Source organism: Rhinichthys klamathensis, unplaced genomic scaffold (genome assembly GCF_029890125.1).
Source record: "Rhinichthys klamathensis goyatoka isolate OS25496 unplaced genomic scaffold, OSU_Roscu_1.1 h1tg000752l_1, whole genome shotgun sequence".
NCBI lineage: Eukaryota > Metazoa > Chordata > Actinopteri > Cypriniformes > Leuciscidae > Rhinichthys > Rhinichthys klamathensis.
Genome location: NW_026607159.1, coordinates 5,001 through 22,500, shown reverse-complemented (window position 1 = coordinate 22,500; position 17,500 = coordinate 5,001). Strand labels below are relative to the sequence as shown.

The 17,500-nt window shown below is 48.5% G+C and overlaps 2 protein-coding genes across 6 annotated transcripts in view; one reads left to right on the top strand and one right to left on the bottom strand.

The window, feature by feature from the left end:
* The window catches only part of usp8 (ubiquitin specific peptidase 8), a 27,567-nt gene extending 11,853 nt beyond the window's left edge, over positions 1-15,714 (bottom strand). The window contains exons 1-11 of the mRNA XM_056242785.1: positions 15,488-15,714; positions 14,961-15,079; positions 12,530-12,674; positions 12,334-12,419; positions 10,976-11,102; positions 10,604-10,646; positions 10,334-10,490; positions 7,229-7,391; positions 4,362-4,503; positions 2,070-2,272; positions 878-1,363 (exon numbers count right to left, since the gene is read on the bottom strand). Coding sequence (XP_056098760.1) covers positions 878-1,363; positions 2,070-2,272; positions 4,362-4,503; positions 7,229-7,391; positions 10,334-10,490; positions 10,604-10,646; positions 10,976-11,102; positions 12,334-12,419; positions 12,530-12,674; positions 14,961-15,064 — 1,656 coding nt within the window. The 5' untranslated portion in view covers positions 15,065-15,079; positions 15,488-15,714. The remainder of the gene's footprint in view (positions 1-877; positions 1,364-2,069; positions 2,273-4,361; positions 4,504-7,228; positions 7,392-10,333; positions 10,491-10,603; positions 10,647-10,975; positions 11,103-12,333; positions 12,420-12,529; positions 12,675-14,960; positions 15,080-15,487) is intronic.
* A 305-nt stretch (positions 15,715-16,019) lies between these two features.
* LOC130077524 (GA-binding protein subunit beta-1-like) overlaps positions 16,020-17,500 on the top strand; it is a 6,371-nt gene continuing 4,890 nt past the window's right edge. The window contains exon 1 of one of the 5 annotated variants that reach the window (XM_056242795.1): positions 16,020-16,194. The gene's annotated coding sequence lies outside the window, so the exon portion shown is untranslated. Of the gene's footprint in view, positions 16,195-16,394; positions 16,418-16,754; positions 16,828-17,500 lie in introns of those variants that run through there. The other 4 variants (XM_056242798.1, XM_056242796.1, XM_056242797.1 and 1 more) reach the window with 4 other exon arrangements.

Sequence of the window (17,500 nt, the reverse complement as noted above, 5' to 3'; positions counted from 1 at the left end):
TTTTTTTTAGTTTGACGCGCCGCATCAAAAACTATCCGACCAATGAGATTGGCGCTTTTGCTCACGTGTCTGGAGCTTCCGAAGTTACAATAAAACACAACTTGGGGGCGCTCAAACACAAAACGGTCTTGCCGAGCACACATACGTAACGGCGAAGAAGATATACGCCAAGATGCGTCTACACTGCCGGGAAGAAATAAGACGAGGAAGATGCAAGGCCAGATGAATGTAGAGCTGCTGGTCTCGTTGGTCTCGGAACATAAAGAACTATATGACAAACGCGACAGCGACTACATCTAATCTTGATAAAAGAGAATGTTATGGAGTGGTATTGCAGAGCAAATGGGCGCCATCTAATGTCAGGGAATGAATTTGCATGTTCACTCGGCTCATCGTCAGCCAAAACCGCTCGGGTGTGAACACAAGAAACACGTTGAAAAACGCTGGCGAATAACGTGCGCCGATATTTGTCCCGGTGTGTACGAGCCTTTAGGGGTCGGGGCTAGTGTGTGTGTGTGATGGGTAGGTTTAGGGGTCGGGCTAGTGTGTGTGTGTGTGTGTGATGGGTAGGTTTAGGGGTCGGGCTAGTGTGTGTGTGTGTGTGTGTGTGTGTGTGTGTGTGATGGGTAGGTTTAGGGGTCGGGCTAGTGTGTGTGTGTGTGTGTGTGTGTGTGTGTGTGTGATGGGTAGGTTTAGGGGTCGGGCTAGTGTGTGTGTGTGTGTGTGTGTGATGGGCAGGTTTAGGGGTCGGGTTAGAGTAAGAGGAGAGAATATACAGTTTGTACAGTATAAAAACCATTACGTCTATGGAGAGTCCCCACAAAGGTAGAGAACCAGACAGTGTGTGTGTGTGTGTGTGTGTGTGTGTGTCACTCACAGCACTCGAGGGCACATGTGAGTCCAGAGACATGCTCTTCATGGCAGGGTCGAGTGTGACGTCCTTCTGTGTTCTCCTGCTCTTCTCCTTCTCGTCTCGATCCCCTCGACCCGCTTCTCCCAGATCCTGCTCTTCTTCTGCTTTCTGTCTCTCCAGCCTCTTCCTCTTCTCCTCCTCATCCTCCTGTTCCTTCTCCTCCCGCTGGTGTCTCTCGGCCGCCTCCCTCTCTCTCTCTCTCCTGCGCTGCTCCTGCTCTCTCCGGGCCGTCTCCATCAGGCTGAGGGTCTCGGCCTGGATCTCCCGGCGCTCCTCTGCGCTGAGGGCTCGGGACGGGTCGCTCGCGGGTCCGGCGGGTCGGGTGGGCTTGGTGGAGCGGTCCGGCAGAACCAGGCCGTTGGGCACCGCAGGGCTGTCGTTAGCCGGAGGCTCGTCGCTGGTCTTCACACTCGGCGGCAGCTTCACCGAAGGTTTCTTCGTGCGGTCGACCTGAGGAACGGTAGAGACGTGTGTGTGTGTGTGTGTGGTGCAGTGGATCACAAAACTCACGGATCGGATCATTTACGTTTTTTGAGCCACGGATCGGATCTTTCTTCAGGGGCGTGAAACTACTATGAGTGTGTGAAACTAAAAACTACTAGCCTAACTGATCAAGTTCAAACATTATTAAAACAACTGAACAGTCAGTAATAAAATAAGAACAAATACACAAATTACAAGCAGAGATGAACACTAAATAAAGTTACAAAGTCTAACAGTATTTAGGTACAGAAATTAATAATTAAGCCTAAATGTAAAATAACACTATTTGCTCACTGTAGAAATTAGATATAGTTTCATCTTTGTTAAAGCTGTTTTATGAACAGTAATAACACAGGAAACCTCTCGGAAGCAGGAATGAGGCTACTGTCACTTTAAGACCGAATGCACGCATCCGGTTCACTCATGACAGAACCTAGTGTGAGTGTGAATCACGGGCTGCGTTCACATGCACAACTGGTTTCAATCGGACTGAATTCATTCCGATTGATAAATGCGAACGTAGTGTTTACCAATCCAATCGACATTTCATTGGGATCGAGCTCATTCGGATCAAAGGCGTTTACATGAAGGCTTTTCAGTCAGTCCGATCACTAACGGATTATTTGGTTGCATGCGAAAGTAGCCAGTGTGTGTGTGTGTGAGAGAGACTCACCTGTGGAGTGTGTCTGGGCGAGGCGGCGGCGTCAGTGGCGGTGGGCTGAACGAGGGGCGTGTGTGTGTGTGGTGTGTGTGTGTTAGCGAGCGGTTCTGCCGGCGGGTCCTGGGTCACAGTGGAGCCGTTGATCTGCGCAGGCTCAGGCTCTTCACACTCGACCACAGGCTTGGGCTCCTCCAGCGACGGGTACGTGAAGTTCACTGAAAACACAGCAAACACTATCAGGGTTTGAAATTAACTTTCACTCACCGGCCAATTTGGCTAGTAAATTAAGTTACCGACCATTCAGAATTCAGTATGGAGTGTGTGATGAAGTGTGTGAGACTCACGCTGGGGCGGAGACAGTATGGAGTGTGTGATGAAGTGTGTGAGACTCACGCTGGGGCGGAGACAGTATGGAGTGTGTGATGAAGTGTGTGAGACTCACGCTGGGGCGGAGACAGTATGGAGTGTGTGATGAAGTGTGTCAGACTCACGCTGGGGCTGAGACAGTATGGAGTGTGTGATGAAGTGTGTGAGACTCACGCTGGGGCTGAGACAGTATGGAGTGTGTGATGAAGTGTGTGAGACTCACGCTGGGGCGGAGACAGTATGGAGTGTGTGATGAAGTGTGTCAGACTCACGCTGGGGCGGAGACAGTATGGAGTGTGTGATGAAGTGTGTGAGACTCACGCTGGGGCGGAGACAGTATGGAGTGTGTGATGAAGTGTGTGAGACTCACGCTGGGGCGGAGACAGTATGGAGTGTGTGATGAAGTGTGTGAGACTCACGCTGGGGCGGAGACAGTATGGAGTGTGTGATGAAGTGTGTGAGACTCACGCTGGGGCGGAGACAGTATGGAGTGTGTCATGAAGTGTGTGAGACTCACGCTGGGGCGGAGACAGTATGGAGTGTGTCATGAAGTGTGTGAGACTCACGCTGGGGCGGAGACAGTATGGAGTGTGTGATGAAGTGTGTGAGACTCACGCTGTGGCGGAGACAGTATGGAGTGTGTGATGAAGTGTGTGAGACTCACGCTGGGGCGGAGACAGTATGGAGTGTGTGATGAAGTGTGTGAGACTCACGCTGGGGCGGAGACAGTATGGAGTGTGTGATGAAGTGTGTGAGACTCACGCTGGGGCGGAGACAGTGTGGAGTGTGTGATGAAGTGTGTGAGACTCACGCTGGGGCGGAGACAGTATGGAGTGTGTGATGAAGTGTGTGAGACTCACGCTGGGGCGGAGACAGTATGGAGTGTGTGATGAAGTGTGTGAGACTCACGCTGTGGCGGAGACAGTATGGAGTGTGTGATGAAGTGTGTGAGACTCACGCTGGGGCGGAGACAGTATGGAGTGTGTGATGAAGTGTGTGAGACTCACGCTGGGGCGGAGACAGTATGGAGTGTGTGATGAAGTGTGTGAGACTCACGCTGGGGCGGAGACAGTATGGAGTGTGTGATGAAGTGTGTGAGACTCACGCTGGGGCGGAGACAGTATGGAGTGTGTGATGAAGTGTGTGAGACTCACGCTGGGGCGGAGACAGTATGGAGTGTGTGATGAAGTGTGTGAGACTCACGCTGTGGCGGAGACAGTATGGAGTGTGTGATGAAGTGTGTGAGACTCACGCTGGGGCGGAGACAGTATGGAGTGTGTGATGAAGTGTGTGAGACTCACGCTGGGGCGGAGACAGTATGGAGTGTGTGATGAAGTGTGTGAGACTCACGCTGTGGCGGAGACAGTATGGAGTGTGTGATGAAGTGTGTGAGACTCACGCTGGGGCGGAGACAGTATGGAGTGTGTGATGAAGTGTGTGAGACTCACGCTGTGGCGGAGACAGTATGGAGTGTGTGATGAAGTGTGTGAGACTCACGCTGGGGCGGAGACAGTATGGAGTGTGTGATGAAGTGTGTGAGACTCACGCTGGGGCGGAGACAGTATGGAGTGTGTGATGAAGTGTGTGAGACTCACGCTGGGGCGGAGACAGTATGGAGTGTGTGATGAAGTGTGTGAGACTCACGCTGGGGCGGAGACAGTATGGAGTGTGTCATGAAGTGTGTGAGACTCACGCTGGGGCGGAGACAGTATGGAGTGTGTGATGAAGTGTGTGAGACTCACGCTGGGGCGGAGACAGTATGGAGTGTGTGATGAAGTGTGTGAGACTCACGCTGGGGCGGAGACAGTATGGAGTGTGTCATGAAGTGTGTGAGACTCACGCTGGGGCGGAGACAGTATGGAGTGTGTGATGAAGTGTGTGAGACTCACGCTGGGGCGGAGACAGTATGGAGTGTGTGATGAAGTGTGTGAGACTCACGCTGGGGCGGTGCGCTGGACTCCTGCTGTCTGGGCGGCTTGACTTTAGCGTTGCTGGTGTACATCGGGTAAAACAGCAGCCAGTTCTCGTACCCTCCCTCCAGCACCAGCGGCTCACTGCGCAGGATCATACTGCTGTCCCACTGCACACACACACACACGTCAGACACACACACACGCACACGTCAGACACACACACACGCCACGCACACGTCAGACACACACACACAACGCACACGTCAGACACACACACGCAACGCACACGCCAGACACACGCCACACACACACGTCAGACACACACACGCAACGCACACGTCAGACACACACACGCAACGCACACGCCAGACACACGCCACACACACGTCAGACACACACACACAACGCACACGTCAGACAAACACACGCAACGCACACGTCAGACACACACACGCAACACACACGTCAGACACACACACACAACGCACACGTCAGACACACACACGCAACGCACACGCCAGACACACGCCACACACACGTCAGACACACACACACAACGCACACGTCAGACACACACACGCAACGCACACGTCAGACACACGCCACACACACACGTCAGACACACACACGCAACGCACACGTCAGACACACACACACAACGCACACGTCAGACACACACACGCAACGCACACGCCAGACACACGCCACACACACACGTCAGACACACACACGCAACGCACACGTCAGACACACACACGCAACGCACACGCCAGACACACGCCACGCACACGTCAGACACGCACACGCAACGCACACGTCAGACACACGCCACACACACACGTCAGACACACACACGCAACGCACACGTCAGACACACACATGCAACGTACACGCCACACACACACAACGCACACGCCAGACACACGCCACGCACACGTCAGACACGCACACGCCACACAGACGTCAGGCACGCAACGCACACGTCAGACACACACACGCAACACACACGTCAGACACACACACACAACGCACACGTCAGACACACACACACAACGCACACGTCAGACACACACACGCAACGCACACGTCAGACACACGCCACACACACACGTCAGACACACACACGCAACGCACACGTCAGACACACACACACAACGCACACGTCAGACACACACACGCAACGCACACGCCAGACACACGCCACACACACACGTCAGACACACACACGCAACGCACACGTCAGACACACACACGCAACGCACACGCCAGACACACGCCACGCACACGTCAGACACGCACACGCAACGCACACGTCAGACACACGCCACACACACACGTCAGACACACACACGCAACGCACACGTCAGACACACACATGCAACGTACACGCCACACACACACAACGCACACGCCAGACACACGCCACGCACACGTCAGACACGCACACGCCACACAGACGTCAGGCACGCAACGCACACGTCAGACACACACACGCAACGCACACGCCAGACACACGCCACACACACACGTCAGACACACACACGCAACGCACACGTCAGACACACACATGCAACGTACACGCCACACACACGTCAGACACGCCACGCACACGTCAGACACACACACACAACGCACACGTCTGACAAACACACGCAACGCACACGTCAGACACACACACGCAACGCACACGTCAGACACACACACGCAACGCACACGTCAGACACACGCCACGCACACGTCAGACACACACACGCAACGCACACGTCAGACACACGCCACGCACACGTCTGACAAACACACACAACGCACACGTCAGACAAACACACGCAACGCACACGTCAGACACACACACGCAACGCACACGTCAGACACACGCCACGCACACGTCAGACACACACACACAACGCACACGTCAGACACACACACGCAACGCACACGCCAGACACACGCCACACACACACGTCAGACACACACACGCAACACACACGTCAGACACACACGCCAGACACACGCCACACACACGTCAGACACACACACACAACGCACACGTCAGACACACGCCACACACACACGTCAGACACACGCCACACACACACGTCAGACACACACACGCAACGCACACGTCAGACACACGTCAGACACACACACGCAACGCACACGCCACACACACGTCAGACACACACACACAACGCACACGTCAGACACACACACGCAACGCACATGTCAGACACACACACGCAACGCACACGCCAGACACACGCCACACACAAGTCAGACACACGCCACACACACACGTCAGACACACACACACAACGCACACGTCAGACACACACACGCAACGCACACGTCAGACACACGCCACACACACGTCAGACACACACACGCACACACGTCAGACACACACACACACAACGCACACGTCAGACACACACACGCAACGCACACGTCAGACACACGCCACACACACGTCAGACACACACACACACACACGTCAGACACACACACGCAACGCACACGTCAGACACACACACGCCACACACACGTCAGACACACACACACACAACGCACACGTCAGACACACACACACAACGCACACGTCAGACACACACACGCAACGCACACGTCAGACACACACACGCAACGCACACGTCAGACACACACACGCAACGCACACGCCAGACACACGCCACACAGACGTCAGACACGCAACGCACACGTCAGACACACACGCAACGCACACGTCAGACACACACACGCAACGCACACGTCAGACACACACACGCAACGCACACGCCAGACACACGCCACACAGACGTCAGACACGCAACGCACACGTCAGACACACACACGCAACACACACGTCACACACAGGGAGCTGCAGCGCTACAGTACCTTATAGAGAGCATCCTTCAGACTCTGTAAAGTGGTTCCCAGTCTGAGATCAGAGACGCAGCTGAACCAGTCCAGCAGAACCAGGTAATCCACGAAGCCTCTGCGCTTCCAGTCCTCCAGAGACGCTGCTGGGAGCTTCAGCTCGATCTGATTCACCGTCACCCTGCAGATTACCAGCACATCGGAGTATTAGTGTGTGTGAGCCAGAGATGCTCACAAGTCTCTGAGCTAGAGTCCAAGTCAAGTCTCAAGTCTCTGAGCTAGAGTCCAAGTCAAGTCTCAAGTCTCTGAGCTAGAGTCCAAGTCAAGTCTCAAGTCTTTGAGCTAGAGTCCAAGTCAAGTCTCAAGTCTCTGAGCTAGAGTCCAAGTCAAGTCTCAAGTCTCTGAGCTAGAGTCCAAGTCAAGTCTCAAGTCTCTGAGCTAGAGTCCAAGTCAAGTCTCAAGTCTCTTGTGGTTATAAGTGTTGCATCACGTACAGCGACCCATCCAGGTTGCTTAGAACACTGCATAGCTTTATATAAGGAATTCAAAGCATGTAATATGTTAGGTTACACTTTATTTCGATGGTCCACTTTAGACATTAACCATGTACATTTTCAACTACATGTCAACTAACTCTCATTAGAGTATTAGTAGACTGTCAGGTTATGATGTGGGTTCGGGTTTGGAGAACAAGTTGACTTGTAGTTGCCAAGTTACTTATAGTCAGTAGAATATCTGTTGGGGAACCAACAAAATAAGATATTATAATATATAATTAGCAGATATTAAGCCTACTAATACTCTAATGAGAGTTAGTTGACATGCAGCTGCAAAGTTACTTATAGTTAGTAGAATGTATAAAGTGGACTATCAAAATAAAGTGGTACCATATGTTATTATGACTCCTTTATCTATTAGCATACAGTATCAGCTTTGATTTTGGTATATAATCAGTGTAAACAGGCTATTACAACATGACAAAAACACCAAGAATGCTTTACTTTTAGTTAATTTCTTTATTTTGCCTTGTAGCTTGAACATACCAAGACATAAGACCAAATATAGAAAATGATATAACTCACAACACTAAAATTGACACACTCCTATTAGTGCAAAACATCAGTGTAGCTAAATGCAAATAAACTATTGCATCCAAATGAAATTTTTAACACTACAGTGCATTTCCAAAACATTCAAATGCTCAAAATCTTTAGTGTAAATGTGAAGCAACTGATCAACTTATGGCATGTAACTTAAGAACAAAATGTTTAGAAATAAAATCCAAAGGGTGAGATCAGACTGGTTAACCTTCTCTTCTCTCAACACACTAGGTATGGGCCACAAAACATTTCTGGCTTCTTCTGGCTGCACTGCCTATGCAACTAATCATAGCTTATATACTGTAAGTCAACACATCCCAGACTCTCAAACCAGTGTAACGTTATAACTAAATGAAACAGTAACGTTACATGATCAACAATAAACCTGTTTGTAGACAACGGGCAGCCAGCGGCACGTAAATGATTAACGTTACGTTAATCGACCAGCACAAGTTTGGCAATTAAACAAACGCTCATTCATATTTCATAAGGAAGACAATCGGAGTTAACCTCCCGTAACGTTAGGTAGCTAAAGCAATAAGCAAGCTAACGGTAGATGGTCAATGCTGAGCTAAACATGTTTACTCACCTATCAGGGTGCGTTTTCAGACGCCTGATAAAATTAGATGTAGTTGAGCCAGAATCTTTTATCGTGATACTGCATATTTTGCATTGAGCGCTTCTTTTGAGCGCGTCTTGTTTGAAGTTTTTGAACCCAAAGCTAACGATGAATGGCACAGCAGCGGCCGTTGCAGTCAAACTTTTTGTTTGTTATCCTCTCATGTGTGGTCGCGCGCGCGCTGCCAGCAATAGGCCACGTAGTACGTGGTTACGTAGGCAGGTTATAGGTAACGGAGGGAGGGGGATAACAGCGAGCTCATCAGACGTTTCCTAAAAATAAACATTGTTCACGAGTCCCGCAGCTCGAGTCCGAGTCGAGTCTGAAGTCTTTCGAGGACGAGTCTCAAGTCGAGTCTGAAGTCACTGTGTGTGGGACTTAAGTCGCACTCGAGTCCGAGTCTCAAACTCGAGTCCCCATCTCTGGTGTGAGCACTGAGCAGGAAGGGCTGGCGATAAAGGTGATCAAAAAATAATAAAAATGTAAGTACTTGCTCTCTCTTAAAGTCACCATGAAATCAAAGTGACAGCTCTTGTTTTTTTAATGGAATATTTTCAGTATTGTAAATGATGTATGGGTGCACATCATCATTATTGTGTTAATAATGTTGAATCAGAATATCTTCCTCTTGCAGCATCTCTTCTCTTCTCTGATGACGAGGGCGGGGCTATAACCTGTCACTCACAGGAGATCAGCCAATAGTAAACCACAACCATCCAATCAGTTCCCCACAGACACAATCAAGCCCCGCCCACATGTGTTCTTGTTCCAGAAGCGTTTCATTCGGATATACGACACAATAGAGGAGAAAATACCAATATCATTCAGTTTAATGATAATTTCATTGTGCATATTTTGTTTAATCATGTCAAATGACCCAACAGCCATCGTAGCCAATTAGCAGCCATTTATTTACCTAAAGTTTTTAAAGTGCAATGTAAGAGATTTTTTCTTCCGTATTGTGACGTAGTGAAACAGATTAAAGAAAACAAAAAATGTAGAGTGGGACTGGTTCTGTTCCTCAGTTGTTGATTGGATGTTGAGAAGGCGGAGCTTTCGAGGGGCGGGGTTTAACAAGACCTTAACAGGTCAAAAACATTTTTAAAAACATGCATGAATGAACCCTTCACAACAAGACTATTGTGATATATTTATTTCATGCTGACTTTATGGAACATGTAAAATGCTATTATTTCAGGTGGCCAAATGTGTGTGTGTGTGTGTGTGTGTGTGTGTGTGATGGGCAGGTTTAGGGGTCGGGTTAGTGTAAGCGGAGAGAATATATACTTGTACAGTATAAAAACCATTACGTCTATGGAGAGTCCCCACAAAGATAGCGAACCAGACGTGTGTGTGTGTGCGCGCTGATGTGCAGATGTGTGTGTGTGTGTGCAGGAGACTCACCCCGGGCTCACGGCCTCCTCCGGTACGCTGATACACGTCTGCGACGGGACACACATCTGCGACTCCTGGAAGTCCTGACTGGCTCGAGTGTCCATCACCAACACACTGATACTGGGATCCTTCATCAGCCGGAACAATCCCTCAGCGCTGATGCTTCCTGACGGGAGAGAGACAACCCTCACACAGGAGTACGAGAATCCAGCGGGACGTGTGTGTGTGTGTGTGTGTGTGTGTGTGTGTGTGTGTGTGTGTGTGTGTGTCGCACGGTACCTTTATCACATCCAGTCTTACTGCTGTTGGGCTCCACTTTAACCTGCCGTAAAACACGCAAAGGCAAAATTAATTATTAACGCATCACTTCAAACCATGCATGATGAAGATGTCTGTAAACTCTGAGCTGTTAAACGACCAGACCAGGGTGTCAGTGACTTGAGGAAATATGACAAGAACTATTACGGTATATCGCTAACGCTAAGGCATGTTCATATTGTCCTTTTGTAGCCAGATTCAGTCCGTCAGAGCTTGACTGAGGAGTTGAGCAGATTCACCGACAGTTACTTCTAGAAGAGTGTGTTTGCACTGACACACTCCTGCACAACACACACTCCTGCTCTACACACACACACACACACATCACTGCACCTTGTTGTCCTTCTTCTCTGAAGCTCTCGGTGAAGAACGTCCATCTTTCTCAGTTCTTTCTTCTCGTCTCTTTTCCTCCTGTCGGTCTTTCTCCTCCAGCTGTTTACGCACTTCCATTTCCTCATACCTGAGAGATAGCAGAAGAACACAGCGTTAGTGAGACACACACACACTCAGACTCACACACTCAGACTCACACACTCAGACACTCAGACTCACAGACTCAGACTCACACACACACACACACTCAGACTCACACACACTCAGACTCACACACTCAGACTCACACACTCAGACTCACACACTCAGACTCACACACTCAGACTCACACACTCACACACTCAGACTCTCAGACTCACACACTCAGACTCACACACTCAGACTCACACACTCAGACTCACACACTCAGACACTCAGACACTCAGACTCACACACTCAGACTCACACACTCAGACTCACACACTCAGACTCACACACTCAGACTCACACACTCAGACTCACACACTCAGACTCACACACTCAGACACTCAGACACTCAGACTCACACACTCAGACTCACACACTCACACACTCAGACACTCAGACTCACACACTCACACACTCAGACTCACACACTCAGACACTCAGACTCACACACTCAGACTCACACACTCAGACACTCAGACTCACACACTCACACACTCAGACTCACACACTCACACACTCAGACTCACACACTCAGACACTCAGACTCACACACTCAGACACTCAGACTCACAGACTCACACACTCAGACTCACACACACACACACTCAGACTCACACACTCAGACACTCAGACTCACACACTCAGACTCACACACTCAGACTCACACACACACACACTCGACTCACACACTCACTCACACACACACACACACACACACACTCAGACTCACACACACTCAGACTCACACACACTCAGACTCACACACACTCAGACTCACACACACTCAGACTCACACACACTCAGACTCACACACACTCAGACTCACACACACTCAGACTCACACACACTCAGACTCACACACACTCAGACTCACACACACTCAGACTCACACACACTCAGACTCACACACACTCAGACTCACACACACTCAGACTCACACACACTCAGACTCACACACTCGACTCACACACACACACACTCAGACACACACACACACACACTCAGACACACACACACACACTCAGACTCACTCACACACACTCAGACTCACACACACACTTAGACTCAGACTCTCACACACACTCTCAAGACTCACACTCACACACATGTGTGTGTGTGTGTGTGTGTGTGTGTGTGTGTGTGTGTGTGTGTGTGGTGTGAGAAACACTGACCGGAGCTTCAAACTCTCTGATAGTTTCTCTGCCTCCTCAATGGCCTTCTTAAAACTGTTCGGTCCGAGCATGGAGAGGAAGAACTCCTGAAACCAAGACACAAGACACCGTCACACACACCCACACACACACACGCGTATAATACACACACATCCTCAGCTCCGTTAAAAGCTCCCACAATGCACTGCGGCTGTACCTGCTGCTGCTTGAAGTCGGGCCTCTTCTTGATGAGGTCATAGACCGTCAGATACTTCATGTAGAGGACGTACGCTTTCTCCTCGTCTCGATCCAGACGACTCTCCTCCGCAGCCTTGAAGATCTTATAGGCGCTCTGAACATAGCTGGAACACACACACACACACACACACACGTACGCACGGATCAGAGGCTGAAGAGCTGGAACACACACACACACACACACACACACGCACGCACGGATCAGAGGCTGAAGAGCTGGAACACACACACACACACACACACACACGCACGCACGGATCAGAGGCTGAAGAGCTGGAACACACACACACACACACGCACGCACGGATCAGAGGCTGAAGAGCTGGAACACACACACACACACACACACGCACGCACGGATCAGAGGCTGAAGAGCTGGAACACACACACACACACGCACGCACGCACGGATCAGAGGCTGAAGAGCTGGAACACACACACACACACACACACACACGCACGGATCAGAGGCTGAAGAGCTGGAACACACACACACACACGCACGGATCAGAGGCTGAAGAGCTGGAACACACACACACACACGCACGGATCAGAGGCTGAAGAGCTGGAACACACACACACACACACACACGCACGGATCAGAGGCTGAAGAGCTGGAACACACACACACACACACACACACGTACGCACGGATCAAAGGCTGAAGAGCTGGAACACACACACACACACACACGGATCAGAAGCTGAAGAGCTGGAACACACACCCACAGTTCAGAGGCTGAAGAGCTGGAACACACACACACACACACAGATCAGACGCTGAAGAGCTGGAACACACACACACACACACACACGCTGACACACACACTCACTCACACACATCAGACGCTGAAACACACACACACACACACGGATCAGACGCTGAAGAGCTGGAACACACACACACACACACGCGCTGACACACACACTCACACACATCAGACGCTGAAACACACACACACACACACGCTGACACACACACTCACTCACACACATATCAGACGCTGAAACACACACACACACACACACACTCACACACATCAGACGCTGAAACACACACACACACACACGGATCAGACGCTGAAGAGCTGGAACACACACACACACACACAGATCAGACGCTGAAGAGCTGGAACACACACACACACACGCTGACACACACACTCACTCACACACATCAGACGCTGAAACACACACACACACACACACGGATCAGACGCTGAAGAGCTGGAACACACACACACACACACACAGAAGAGCTGGAGCAGATCCTTCTGAAACCTCAGAGTTTCTCACTGAACGACTCGAGACACAGAAGATTCAGAAACACACAATATTACACACAAAAGCTCATTACGACTTTATCTCACAATTCTCTCCTTCACCATGTCCCTCTCGGGGCTCCATAGAGAGTGTGTGTGTGTTTCAGCGTCTGATATGTGTGTGAGTCAGCGTGTGTGTGTGTGTGTGTGTGTGTGTGTGTGTGTGTTCCAGCTCTTCAGCGTCTGATCCGTGTGTGTGTGTGTGTTTCAGCGTCTGATATGTGTGTGAGTCAGCGTGTGTGTGTGTGTGTGTTCCAGCTCTTCAGCGTCTGATCCGTGTGTGTGTGTGTGTTTCAGCGTCTGATATGTGTGTGAGTGAGTGTGTGTGTCAGCGTGTGTGTGTGTGTGTGTGTGTGTTCCAGCTCTTCAGCGTCTGATCCGTGTGTGTGTGTGTGTGTGTGTGTGTGTGTGTGTGTGTTTCAGCGTCTGATATGTGTGTGAGTGAGTGTGTGTGTCAGCGTGTGTGTGTGTGTGTGTGTGTGTTTCAGCGTCTGATGTGTGTGAGTGTGTGTGTCAGCGTGTGTGTGTGTGTGTGTGTGTTCCAGCTCTTCAGCGTCTGATCCGTGTGTGTGTGTGTGTGTGTTTCAGCGTCTGATGTGTGTGAGTGAGTGTGTGTGTCAGCGTGTGTGTGTGTGTGTGTGTGTGTGTTCCAGCTCTTCAGCGTCTGATCCGTGTGTGTGTGTGTGTGTTTCAGCGTCTGATGTGTGTGAGTGAGTGTGTGTGTGAGAGGAAAAAAGTGAGATATAAAGTTGGATTTGCGAGAATAAAATATGACTTTTGTGAGATTTTAATGTTTTTATTCCGTGGCTTCCGTAGAACTAATAGTGCTGTTGAGTGTTAAAGCTGAGAGTAAAATAATCGTTTAAACTGATTAACAAACACTGGCCAACCGACTGGTGTCTGTGTGTGTGTGTGTGTGTGTGTGTGTGTGTGTGTGTGGGGGTGTGTGTTCCTGGAGAGCAACATGCTGTCGGCCCAGATCCGGCCCACATGTGGTGCTCTCCGGGTTTATGATGATCTTACCGTGTGACTTCATATCACGGCATGATCTCTGCGGTTCACACTCACTTTCTGGTGCTGGTCTTTTCCGGTTTGACTTCCGCTTTCTTGTTGAGTTCCCTCAGTGACGAGGACAGGTACAGATCCTTCACTCCACTGGACACAGACGGCATCTCAGCTCATATTCCTGCAGACACATTCATATCCATAACGTCATCATAATACTCATAACATCATCATAATCATATCCATAACACTATCACATCATCATATCCACTACTTCATTAGAACCATGACTAGGCGAATCAGTAACTCGATCCACCAACTGACTATTTAAATATATTTTTAATAACTGAACAATCATGTCAAAATAATCAGAGTGAAAACAGAATAATCAGAGACATTTTAGTTATTAGACCAATAACCTGATAATTTGACCAACAATACAATAATCAGACCCCTGACAAAACAATCAGATTGATATGATGATAATAATCAGAGTGTAAACAGAAGCAGTTCTGATGATCATATTCATAACACTACAGTAAATCAGTAATCGGGTGTTTTTCTGTCCCCCGTATGAGCTCGACTCACCCCCACACACACACAGCTGGACTAAAGCCTGCGGACAGATCCTGGATCCGCATAAACCGCAGATCCGCTCGGGAAACTGACGTTTATCCACAATAATGACAGTAAACACTGAAACTGCTCGATCGAACGCGGAAGTCGAAGGATTCAAAGGCCGGAAGCTTTATTTAAACACACACTGCGCACAAACAGAAGTTTTAGATGTCAACACACACACACACACGATGTCTGTATCACCTCTGTGTGTTTAAACTCAGTCTTGCTCATTAGACACTGGTTTCTATCAGCATTACTGACACTTTCATATGTTGTTCGTGAACTGGAGTGTTATTAATATCAGTCTCTTAAGCGCAATGTTTCTGAGGAGATTATTATTGTTCTGTTGCGCACTTCAGTCAGCTGACTGACTCACAGCACTGCGCATGCGCGCTGCCTTCATTCTGCTTTTGCAGCAGTTTTGTTTTTTAAAGAAATAAATCGCGATAAAATATACAATACAAAAAAATATAGATAAATATAATATAAAAAAGAAGATCAATAGGCCTCTCTGCAGCAGAGTGTGGATGACGTGTTCATATTTTATTTCGCGTATTCTGTATGTTCTGTCATCGATCGCGCTCGTGCCCGGCGCTCGTGCCCGCTGCGGTATTATTGTCATCTGGGTTTGTTTTCAGGGATCGGGTTCGGTTCGGTTCGGTTCTGATCTCTCACGGTAAGATGTACAGAATTCTGCGTGATCGGTTCCGCCGGATGTGGAAGTTGATGAGTTTGAGCGCATTAATGTTTCCTCTTCCTCCGGAACAACAGCGAGTTCCTGTTTATTGCGTTTAACGGGCCGCGCGCGCCGCTTCATATTCACCGATCATAACCATAACCATACCGATGATGATGATGATGATGTTTTAGGCTCGAGATGAAGCTCTTCTTCACATCTGGTGTTGATATAAAGCAGTTTCTGAGAGATTCATGTGTAGTTAATCACACACTTATTCTAGCATCTGAAGAATAGATGTAAGATTATACAATACATAATTTAATTTTGTGAAATGACGTGTTTTCCATTATTGGACTCTGATACCTTGATGACGTTTTTACAGTAGCCTAATTGTTGTGTAGCCATTTAACTGGTGGAGTTATTATTATTAAAGAACTGGTAAAACTGATTGCTGTAAGTATAACACAACGACTGATATAAAAACACATTAGAAACTGGAACTCAGAATATCAGTGACACTAGAGTAAACCACGGTACACTATCTCTGCAGTGGATCTCATAGTTTCAGTGTTCATGTACATAACAACATTAACTGGACATTAGAGACATGATGACAAGCCTTACTCAAAAGTAAAAAACAAAAAAAAGTGTACTAGCCATAAGTAGAAGAATCCAGATTTAATTGGACTCATCATGTATGAAAGCATAAAAAGTACTTTTTTATACATATATAATTTTACTTTTGAAAACAAGACAGTAGAGATTGCCTCATTTTAGCCAATTTTATTTATAAAGCACATTTAAAATCAACCTGTACAAGTGCTGTACATGAGAGATGTTTCTTTAATGGCTTGAACACTTTCAGGTCAAATATCCACTACTCGACGACCACACGTAACTAGCTTATTTTTAACCAAAATCAAATCGTACTATTACTGTACATAATGGCACGTCCCAGTGTTTACTCCTCGAGTGGCAGTTCTAACTTCTTTCTGAACTCAAGTTATGTAATTAACATTAGTGGAATATGAATGTGACCGAGCTGGGGTCTCAAATGTTACACGTTTTCAGAAATGAAGATGGACAGACTTTCCCCCCTTTAATGAGATAAGTGTGTAAAAACGGCACATCACTCGCATTAGAATAAAAAAAGCCATCAAATAAACGTAGAAATGCAATGTAAAAATAAAATAATAATCAATCTTCTTCATATCCTTGGAATTATTTAAACAAAAACATTCACAGCAGAGATGTTCTGTAAAAACAACTATCGTACTAAACAAATATAGACTGTATTTTCTTC